General features: G+C 37.4%; 1 protein-coding gene and 1 pseudogene across 1 annotated transcript; one reads left to right on the forward strand and one right to left on the reverse strand.

Moving 5' to 3' along the window:
- The first annotated feature begins 2,604 nt into the window (after positions 1–2,604).
- LOC145501474 (uncharacterized) lies at positions 2,605–3,567 on the forward strand. Its single transcript, XM_081480944.1, is given in 2 exon segments — positions 2,605–3,376; positions 3,378–3,567. Coding segments are annotated over 2 exon segments (840 nt in total). The 5' UTR covers positions 2,605–2,726.
- Positions 3,568–3,589: 22 nt separating this feature from the next.
- LOC145501084 (uncharacterized) lies at positions 3,590–5,214 on the reverse strand (annotated as a pseudogene).
- Positions 5,215–12,167: the final 6,953 nt, after the last annotated feature.

Raw genomic sequence — 12,167 nt, forward strand, 5'->3', positions numbered from 1 at the left:
ATCGAGGCTAACGTTGAGTCGTATGTTGCATTTGGTGTAATTTGTACAGGAAACGACGCCTTCGCTTTTATTCGCTTTCGTTCGCATGTGTTCAAAGTTTTTTGGATAATGAACAACGGAAATAATAACCTAGATACTCCTCCGTCGACTTTGAAGAAGAAAAGAGGAAAACATTGCGCTGTGTTTGGCTGCAACAACAGCTATTATGATGACAGAGGCCTATTCGCAGGTCATCATTTCTTCCAGTTTCCAACTGACCCCAAGCACAGAAATCGATGGTGTGACCTTTTAAAGAGGCAGCATGGAAAGGACGGGTTTAAGGTGACTGGTGCGACTGTAGTTTGCTCAGAACATTTTCGACAAGAAGACATTTTACGAAAACTGGGAGGCTGCTGTTACTTAAAGACAGGTTTGTAATAAAATACATGCATGCCCATAACAAAATATCATATTTCATTACTCCTACATTTGGCTTAATTTTTTCATTCATACTTGTCTTTGCAAAGTTTAATTTGACGAGAAGACTGTAAAGCTTTTGAATAATGATGTTTACTGTTCACATGAAAGATCCTGAAATATTATAGTTTTAAAGTTACAGTATTGTATAGCAGTGAATATAAACTGTAAATAAACTGAAGCCAATTATTATAGTTGATATTATTCATAATTGAAATTATCCTTTCACTGAGTTCATCGGCACTGTATCATTTATATTGTCATTATTTTTACAGGTTTTTATTTTTGATGATAACCTTCATTTTTGAGTTATTTTTTTGTAAAAAAAAATACCTCTTAGTCGGCGCGTCGGGGTATGTTATGGACGGGTCAATGGATGAGCGAGTGAGTGAGTGAGTGAGTGAGTGAGAGATGTATGTATCTCACACCAATCAGATTGGATCTACTATAAACAGCCAATCAAATTTCTTGTAAAGGTAAATGGTATGCGAGAAGATCTGATCCCAATACAGTTTAGCACGGCCATATTTATTCTTCTATAAAGGAGGAGGAAGTATTCATATATTGGGCTTACTTCGACATTTTCTGTGGGTTAGGCTGAGGAGTTAAGTTATGAACGAGATCAGCCTTGAGTTTTGAAACAGTTCACGAGCTAGTAGTATGCGAATGGCACGAGATATTTTTATTTTTAGTTACAAAGGTAACTTGATACTTTTCTTTTTTACAAGGAGTAAATTCAATTAGAGGTCACGAATAGTCACTTCTAGTTCTAAGGACACGTTTTAGAGGAGATGAGACTTTCGATTTGAAACAGTTCTAATGTTTACAATAGTAAGTGCAGGTAACGATTGTTTTGTTCTTGTTGCATGCAAATATAACGAGATATTTTTATTTTTTAGTAACAAAGGGTAATTCGACACTCTTGTTTTTCACAAGGGAGTAAATTCAATTAGAGCTGACGAATCGTCACCACTTGTTCCCACGAGATGTTTGCTATCTTTAGTTACAAATGGTAACTCAAAACTTTTCTTTTTTATATGGGAGTAAATTTAATTAGAGCTGACAAGTTATCGACTATTGTTCCCAGGATATTAAATGAAAAAGAAGCTTTCATTTCTGGATGGTTTTTACGTCTCTGCAGTAGCAGTTTAACATTTTTATTTGATGCGCATTTTATGACTTTCTGCTAAAGGTAAAAAGTATCAAAACTGCTCAAATGTTCCTTGAAGACTGCGTGGCAGCAAGTTAAAGTGCAATTTAATTAAATCAGACTTTCAACGTGTCAGAGAGGTTTTTTTCCCTTTTTTTCAATTTTCGGTGAAGTATAGTGTTGTTGTGTTGTGTTGTGTTGTGTAAAAAGGGTAAACTTACGACTTGTATAAAATGCGAAAAGTTCTCTTAACTTGAGTATTTTTGAGCAAAAAATACTCTTGGGGGTTGGAAGGGCTATGTGATCGGCGAGTGAGTTATGCATGTGCGCGTGTCACACAAATCACAGTGTGGGTTGCATCAAAGAACGAATCAAATTGCCCGTTAGAAAATAAGATAGTATCTACATTCATCTGGAGACGTGTCAGATTGCTGTAGTTTGTTCAGTCAAACATTTTATGGCTTACTATTTAGTTATCTTATCATTACCCATGTAACATCGTATGTACAGCATAAATTCCCAGTTTCTTTCTTGCTGTACATCGCAAACGAAAAAACTTGTCAAATTAACCCAACCATTACTGTAAACAGTTCCATGATTGCTCCTATCTCCGAGACTTCACAAAAAAATAACTCTTGCACGCCTTGCGTGCCTATGTTTATTTTAAGGTGCCGAGCCATCCCAGTTTGAATGGACTTCAAAGAAAACTTCACGAAAAGCTCCTGCTAAATGAATGCAAAGCAGAACTGTTTCTACAGAGGAAATGGATGTGTCAGATTCCATGGAAGGGTCACTCAATATGCATGTACCACTTGAAACAGTTTCAGCTGTCACTGAACAAGGTTCAACCTCATGTACTGATAATCTGGAATCAGCAGGATCTCCTGATGTTGATATTATTACAGAGCTGCAGCAGAAGATCACAGTATTGGAACTAAAGCTAGGTGATTGTGAAGAAGAGTTGACCAAAGTGAAAAATGAAAATGAGTTTTTGCTAGGGCGGCAATTTTCCCTAAACAAAATAAAGGATGATGATTCAGCGATTTTATTTTATACTGGCTTTCCATCATATCAGGCACTGATCAATTTCTATAAGTTTATTGAGCCAAAACTGGGGAAGATGCAGTACTGGAAAGGAGAGCAGTTTGTGAAAGAGAGTCAGCCTTATCAAGAAGATGAAAATCGGAAAAAGCCTGGACCCTCCAGGAAATTAACATTTCTCAATGAATTTCTGTTAGTATTAATGCGACTGAAGGCTGGCCTGTTTGTTCAGGATTTGGCTGACAGATTTGGTATAAGCATCAGCCTTGTTTCAAGGATTTGCATTACCTGGATAAATCTGTTGTACTTTGAGCTTCAGAGTATTTTCCCTTTCCCTACCCAAGAGTTGGCACGCAAAAACATGCCGGCAGAGTTTGCAGAATTTTTTACAACCAGAATCATTTTGGACTGTACTGAGATTTTTATTCAGCGGCCGTCTGCAATGCTCGCACAGTCTGAAACTTGGTCCGATTATAAACACCATAATACTTGGAAGCTTCTTGTTGGAGTTACGCCAAATGGCCAAGTCACGTTTCTTTCTGACCTCTGGGGTGGACGTGTACCCGATAAACAAATTACCCATGAAAGTGGAGTGCTTGATTTATTAGATAGTGGTGACAATGTTATGGTTGACCGTGGTTTTGACATAAAGGACATTGTGCCTGATGGTGTCACCGTCAATATGCCACCATTTTTAGGAGGACGGGATCAAATGACTGCAGCTGAGACAAGAAACTATGAACATTGCCTCTGTGTGAATATATGTGGAAAGGGCAATTGGTAAAATTAAAACTTACCATATTTTAGACGGTAACCTCCCAAACACATTAAGCCCATGTGCAGCACAGATTGCAACAGTATGTGGGCTATTAACAGACTTTCTTCCTCCTTTACTACAACCTGCCAAACCAAATTCCTAGTTTGTATTGTGACTATCCAGATTGAAGAATTTTGTTATAGCTTCGGCTAATAACGGTTATTGTCTAAGTGAAGTCCAGTTTTGTCTGTAATCATACAGATGGTAGCATAGCAAAAGTCTGATTAACTTTGTTTAAATCACAAGTATCAGTATGATTACAGACAGAATTGGCCGACACAAAGTCCTTTTACCATTATTAATCAAAACAGAATTTAAGAAAGATGGTAAGCATCAATTCAATGTTGTGGCGGTGTACAGTGGATGAATAGAAGGTTAATATTTATTTCAACAAACTGTCAAATCATCACCTAATAACAAATTACAACATGTAGTTCTTACTTAATAATAATAATAATCTAATTGTAATATAATCTAATTGTGTAAAATTTAATTGTAGTTCCAAGAAAAACATCAACACCCCCACCCCTCTTGAAATTTTAATTATGCTTCATACATTTCTTTCTTTTTTGTCTTTTTAACCACCCCCCCCCCCACCCTTCTTGCCCAGGTACATTAGGGAGTGAGTATTAATAAATGGGTGTATTCATGCATAAAAGGCAAAAAAGTCAATAATTATAACCTGATGTCACCCACCATGGGAAATTCAAAATAATCCAACTTTCAACTTAATTCAACTGTATTCTGTGAAAATACAGATAGGGAATAACAGAGAGACAGTGCAAGTGCAAATTCATCCCTGCACTGCCATGTATTTACATCATAAGTGTATTTTTGGGTAACATTGACTTTGCATTTTTACATAAATGAAATAGTAATGATGGTAATAATAAATTAATAAATTTACTGCCCAGTAATACATCAAACTTTAGCTTATGCTTGTCTCTGAAATTCCATTTTCAAGCCAGCCCTTGTGCAGTGATATTGACCATAGGCCAGCCAGCCACCATGCAGGTAGAGAATCTTTCCCTGTTGTACTCGTTTGGTAAGAAGCTCAGGGAAAAGTGCCCTTCTGTAGAAGAAGTCAATCTTGGGCAGAAAGTCACTGGACCAAGTATTGTCTAAGCAAATCTTCTCCAGAAATAGTGGCCTATCCTCTCCAAAGTACACTGTGAGAATAATACCTTTCAGATCCAAGTTAGAACAGTAGAGCTGCCCTTGAATTTGAATATAGTAGTCATGATTTCTTTTTAAGCGTTACAGTTCCATCAGAAAGTTTCTCCAGAAAAAAGGTTTTATTTTTGCATGCCTCTTCAATAGTCATGCCAGCTTTGCTTAAGGGGGATTTAATTTCCATTCCCCATTTTTCTTGTGTGTGCGTGAAGGTGACAATTCTGTCTATGCTGGCTCCTAGGTATGGTTTGTCCTTAGACACCATTAGCCCAACTTCCTCAATTGTGACATCAATCCCAGCTGTTCGCATTTCCCTAATATATAAGTTCACTGCCTTTGGTTCACTTTCAATGCCATATTGAACAGCATCTGTTGTGAAGTTTGAATAGAGAATTGATTTTACCTTATTTGAGGGTTCCACTTTAGTCTTGGCAGCTTTTCCAAAATTTGAGGCTGGCAAGAGAGGTTTCCTTTTTTCAAACCAAAGATTGTTTTGGTTTTGTCCACGCGTCAATCTTTCCGTTTCCTGGATCTCTTCCTGGGTGATAGTTAAGTTAGAGATGTGTTCATCAACCATAGATTTAATTTCGGGTTGACCTTCGTGCGTTTTAGCTGCTGTAGGAAATACAGGCGTGTTGTGGTCTTTTTGCAAATGTAATTAACGTGTACATTCCACTTGAGGTCGTCTGAAACTAAAACTCCTAATAGCTTTGCAGATGAGACAACTTCGATTTGCTTATCATTAATAGTGATAGGGTCTACAGTACTAGGTAAACTTGAAAAGGATATTCTCAGCTCTTTACACTTAGACTCGTTTAGCTGAAAACCATCAGCTTCAGACTGTTGAACAAGTTCATTGACGCATGATTGCATGCAACTGGTTTCGTTCTGGGATACTGACTCGGCGAGAGTGGTATCATCAACATATTTACAGAGAGTTGTATCAGCTACAGAGAGATCGTTTATCATGATAAGAAATAGCCATGGGCCCAGGTTGCTCCCCTGTGGGACCCCCACAGGAACAGCCTCCCACTCCGAGACACAGTCGCAGCTGAGCTTCACCCTTTGCTTACGATCCATAAGAAAGTGTATAATCCAACACATAAGCAGTCTTGGAATGTCATACAAGGAAAGCTTTCGTGCCAGAACATGATGGTCGATCGGATCAAATGCTTTTCGAAAGTCAAAGAGCATAACTCTCGTAGTCGATCCATTTCCATCTGTTGATTTCGCCCAGTAATGTATCATACTTATTAACGCATGCGTGGTGCTGGATTTGGGTATTGTTCCAAACTGTTGTGGATCGATCTTTTGGAGGACAGCAGGCTTGACGTAAGATTCAACGACGTACTCCTCCGCTATCTTTGACAGAATTGGTGTCAGGGAGATGGGTCGAAGATGTTTATTTATGTCCTGCGCAGGTTTTTGCTTGGGCACCGGCACAACATCTACCTCTTTCCATGATGGAGGGAGGCAACCTTCACGATATGATGAATTAAGAATGTCTGCAATCGGCCCTGCCAAAAGGTCTGCATTTTCTTTCAACACCCACCCTGGGATTCCATCAGGACCTTGTGCTTTAGTTCTGTTTAATTTTATCAATTTCTTAAACACTGATTTCTTTGATACAACAACGGCTGGTTGCTGGGTTGCGCTATTAGCAGGATCTATGACGCAGTCAGCCGGGATAGGTGTGAAACTATGCATGGGTCAGAGAAAGGCCTTGTTGATGATGTTGGCAAGATTGATGTTATCTGTAGGCCCATATAAGTGTTGTAGGGATGTAGTGACATAGGATCTTTCTGTAAATGTGGAGAACTGCTGCTAAGCTTCTTAACTTCAGTCCACCAGGCAGACGGCTTACACTCCTTTAAGTGCTCAACCTTCATTTGGAAGTATTTAGCCCAACACACTTTCCTCTCATGATTCACATGATTCCTAAATTTGCGAAAATGCTGGTTGTCCCCGCAGGAAAGGGCGCGTTGACGCGCTTGAATCAGTTCTTTGAGAGTGGAGGTAATCCAAGGAGGCTCGGTAGAGTGCACTCTCTGGGATTGAATGGAAAGTGTTGCAATGGTGTCTTGCAAAGCAAAATAAATGTGGTTGGAAAAAGCCAAACCAAACATTTAAACACATAGCCAAGACCATGCTTAGAAAGAATGTAGCATATCAGATCTAAAACAACCTACGGTCTATGAGGCAGGTCTGAAACAGGGTATTGACTTAAAGGTCAGGTCTTAAATAGGTAAGGTATCAAATGTTTTGTCAGGTCATAGATAGGGTAGGGACAATTGCAGACTGGTCAAATTTTTTGGAAGCACCCTGCTCCCTGGGGTATAATGGTGACAGTAAACAGTTTTGTACTTTCTAATCCCAAGGATCTTTCTCAAACCTACTTACAGAAAAACTCAAACAGTCTGCTTCTAACAATCAAGTTAGCTATTTTAGTTGAGTTGCAAAGAAACCCATGGAGAGGCAGATAACACAGCAGCCCTGGTGACAGAATTGAAAACAATCCACTTACAGACTTGTAGTTTGGACTTCCTGAACAAGCTTTCGAGTTGTAAAATTTATACTTTGTCCTATCCATATCCTCTAAACAATAAACCCAAGCAAAAAAGTGGTAGGGCTAAAGCCTACCAGCCCCTCCCTCTCCTGGGTCCCTGATAAGAAATATTACCTTTCTTTTAATTTGCTTGGCATATCTTGTGTTCCTCTTTATTTTCGTACAAGCAGGTTGTTCTCCGACTTTGTTGTCATCACATGTTCTCTGAAATATAGTTACAAAGGTTAAGGAAAAATATCTGAGTCACAATGAAGTTAGACAATAGAAATTGTGAGCAACCTTAAATGCCATTTCTCTGTGGTCCAGCATATAAACTGAGTAGCTACGCATACACATACACGCCGTTGATGCAAACAAAACACGTTTTTAGTCCTTTCTTTTAAGAAAACGTTAAATTCAATCACATTTGTATTTGCTCTGTGGATTACTATTAATGTAGAATTACACTTGCATAATTACGCCTTTTGCTGTTCATTTACAGAAAATAAACATTCATTTGTGTCCAAATTTCTTTCATTATGGTCAATAAACTCTCATTAACACCAATATGACCTTCATTTGAGCGTAAGGAACGTTCAAGAATAACATTTACATATGTATTAACATTCAAAATCATCAAAAGATAAACAATACCTTCATTTGGCATTCATTGACTGGAAATGTATTTTCATTTTGGTTGAAATAAAATTCGTTGTCACGAAATGACAATCATTTACACTTTAGGACAATCAGTTTTCAACAAAAGACTTTCAAAAACATAATTTGCATGAGAACTCACGATCAATTGCATTATTATGCAACCATATCCATGAAGGTAACAATCTTTAGTGCAGCGAGACAAACATTACAGCCATAATAACATTTATTTTTGAAAGATAGAATATCAAATTCGCTGAACAATTTATCCCTCAATTGCCTCACTATTGAGGCATTGTGGCAAATATCTTTGCATGAAACGAAACCACTGTCCACATTTAGGTGCTGTTATGGTACCAGTATTTTATTGTAGAGCTTGCTGCAACAGCTGTGTGCAATAATTTCCCAGAGCAATTCCCTGGCGTCTTGCTTTTTCTCCTTTGACATCTTCAAAGGCCCTGACTAGCCTTTCGCAGTGTTCAAATGGGATTCTATTTCTTCGTGGCATTTCTGGAGAAATCTAACTGTCACTATGACACACGTATACTGTAGTGCACCCTCTGAGTTGTATGCAAAAAGTTTTATAAGTGGCTGAATTTATATCTGGAAGGGGAGGATTGTGAAAATATGCTATAAAAAACAGTACATATGGTCCCTTGTTCTGTAATCAAAATTTTGAGGAAAATTGGGCGACATATCTCTGTTCAAAAGAATTGCGTGAATGTGCGATTGTTTTCTCTTAACGTTTGCTGAAAACACAGTAATGTTTGTCTCACCACACTAAAGATTGTTACCTTCGTGGATATGGCCACAAATGAATGTTTATTTTCTGTAAATGAACAGCAAAAGGTGTATTTGCTGTTCAACTTAGTTAAGAATGTTCCAATGAACAACTTTTCAATTTGGTCCTCATGATGGCAATGTTTTATTTTTCAGTCAACTTTGTAATATCTTTTAGTACTTATATAATAAACAAAGCATTTCTGTTTAGTTCATTTGTACAATTTTTAATTACTTGTCCTACGTTTGCTTGTTTTTTCGTTCTGTTTTTCTTCAAAGCTTGTAAACAAAAATCGTACAAGCTCACTAACCACGAAGTAATCTCTACACTTCCTTCTTACTAACACCTCACCTTCAGGCCCAGTATTTTGTCAGAGCAAAAATTTACAAATAACCTCACTCAATTTATTTTACAGCATTTCTTAGTAACATTTAACCAAGACACACCTTGGCAGTTAGTAATAACTAACTTCAGTGGAGCACATTTAAGTGGAAGTGGATCTGGTATAATTATTCTCCAAAAACTAAACCAAAAATCTTACCCTCAGAGGTGAAAGGGTTGTCCAAAGCACTGTACATTTTGGAGACGCGCCTGAGAGAGGAGAAACTGCTTGAGCCATCCAGGCACATACGAGAGGCTAATTAAAATTCATATTAAAATTATTTCAGGAAAAGAACTTAACTACGGGAAGAATAAATCAGTAATAATAATAATGATGATAATACTACTAACAATAATGTCAACAATAACAATAATAATGATAATAATAATAATAACCCTTACTGCCTACTTCATATTTGAGTTAACAGTCTTACATGTAGATGGTATAAATGAATGCATATTGGGTCTCATATCCTCATCTGTACCATGGTATACTACCCTAAATTGAGTTGTATTATAAGTGTGATTTGACATCACATTAGCCACTAGACCCATTCCTCTTTAAACTCGGTCGTGAGCCAAGATGGCAGTCTTTTTAGTACGATTTTCTGTATTTTGACTGGGCACAGAAAATCAAGGATTTGGACAAACCAAAAAATTTTTGCACAGAAATACCCTTAAAAATACGCTTACGCTTTTTGGGGCTAGGTGCACTTTAACCAGCGCCCTTGAGTGAAGTATTAATGTCCGCTGACACAGTTCTGAGCCAAAGATTAAAGTTTTTATCAGGATTAACATATATTAACAATGTTATTTGTAAATCACTCAGACCTGCCATTCCTCTACGAGTGAAAAAACTGCATATGTGATCTTTCATATATTCTCTTGAAAACTTGATATTGATCAAAAAACCTGGATATTTTGCTAAAAGGATAACCTGGCTGAAATATTTTGATCTATACGTAGCTGGAGGTTAATTATTAGCACTGCTGCACAACTCTTGAGTTATAAACAGTAACTTTCCAGTTTGGATTCATCTGAACTTCCAGCTGAATAAGTGGCATCTTTATCGACATCTATTCCAAGTTAACAGACCAAATTATCTCATGCACAAAAGCGTGGTGGGAAGGCACAGCCAGCTAGTCTTGTACCCAGATCCTGGTTACCTTGACAACAAACCAATTTGCCCGTTGGAAGGAAAACTGTAAATGTTCTATGCACTTTAGATTTAGAATAAAACAAACCTTTAAAGGCTTCATTTCATAATTGATATCAGTCTGGGGTTTTTTCAGGAAAACTGGGAGATTTCAGGTCTTCGTCTGGAGACCATGAGAAAGGACAAATAACCAGCAAAACCAGAAAGGTTGGCAGGTCTGAATCACTCAAATTGAAGAATAAACAGACTCAAAATATTAAGTATCCTGTTATGTCAGAATTCACAACTAACCCTACTCACATTTTTTGAGTTTAAACAATGACTAGTTTCAAACTTTGCAATACACATTCCATTAACAGATTATAAATGAGCTGGAGCTCTACAGCAATTCTGCAGTATCTGTCTGGAGACAGAGATGGCAAGGCACAAAACCCAAAATACAAGCGGAATTGATTAAGGTTAGCCACAATGCCTAAATTAAGTAATAATAAATGCTGTGTAACCAATCTTTGTGAAACTGAGAATCTGGACAGTGCATGTACAATGAAGTGACGAAGGGTGGATTTGCTTTGGTTCAACTTTATCCTTGGTTTAAATTTTATCCTCTTTCATTTTGAACTCATTATCATGGTACTAAACCAAAAACACCAAAGCAAACAAAATTTGAAACAAGGATAAAATTGAACAAGTTTGACACCTTCATTTTGGCCAAGTGTTAATTAAATGAGGTTTACCCTATCTATTTTCTTGAAGACAGCAAAACCTGAATCGCAAAGAAAATACTGAAACGTGACGAAATCCAAAAAGGGCAATATGAGACGTTTACTTCAGATGGGAATTAACCTTAGTGAATGAACGTATTGTGTATGAATGCATTTGGATGCAGAACACATCTGATATTATTTCTGTTTTTCTTGCTCTGTCTAAATGCCAAGTATGCCAACATATTAAACAAATTCCACAAGGCTTTTGAAAAGGATGCAATCATTTAGTTTAGAGAGTTACAGTTGTACTTAAGCTTAATGTATGTATATTATAATAGCTCAGTCTTTGCTTGATTAGCGTTCTCTTTTGCGCACTACACAATTTGAGACAAAATATACAACTTCTCTGAGCTCTACTAGGTTCCACCCATAATGACAGATTAAAACAAAAAAATACATTATCTCTACCTTGGCAACCTCGTTTCAAATGCCTTATCTCAATGTTTTGCCTTTTTTCCTTCCCATTTTAAGGAGCAAGTTTGAAACAGCCTTTGAAACATAGCCATTGCATTTGAAAAGCTGCTCAACTTTCTCCTCCCCATTTCTCGAGCGCAGACCCACAATTTGGGGAGCACAAAATATGGACAGTGTCATGAAAGATCCTTTATAAATCTATTTTAATTATGTTGCAAATTGCGTGTTGTTTACAAGATGGGGGAGATGTTGGGAAGTTTGTGAAAGGAAAGTGTGGCCAGTCTCCCACAACCAACCAGCCATGGCTCTTTTTGTACGCAATGATAACAACAAGATGCAATTCTTTATCGTTGTAGATAAAGAATTTTTTTTCAGAGCTTCCCACACTGGACTATTTCACAGCTGTATTAACCCTCCTTGGGGCTTATTACAGCTTTAACATTGAGTACAAAGGTTCTCAAAAGTTAGTCTTTTGACTCTTGGAAGACTGCTTGCTTGGATTGAGTCCCAAAAAGGCTTCAAAGATGTACTAAGAATTTGTAAACTGCTTTGTGTTAACCTAATTTGTATCCCCCCATCAAATTCCCTGATGCTGAGATAATGCTCCGAAAAAAACGAGACTTAAGTACACGAGGTTCAAAGTTAAATTGTAATTTTTAAAGATCAGAGTTAACATAATAAAGAAAACTGAGAAGTTATACTTGTATGTTATGGATGTATTGCAATATACTTGTATACCGTAAAGAACAATTAAAAAGTCAACTCCAGTGATTCTGTGCATTAATTGCTTCATTTGCTTTATCCATAGCACCAACGTTCCCAATCGGTTCTA

This window comes from Orbicella franksi, chromosome 10 (assembly GCF_964199315.1).
Source record: "Orbicella franksi chromosome 10, jaOrbFran1.1, whole genome shotgun sequence".
Taxonomy (NCBI): Eukaryota; Metazoa; Cnidaria; class Anthozoa; order Scleractinia; family Merulinidae; genus Orbicella; species Orbicella franksi.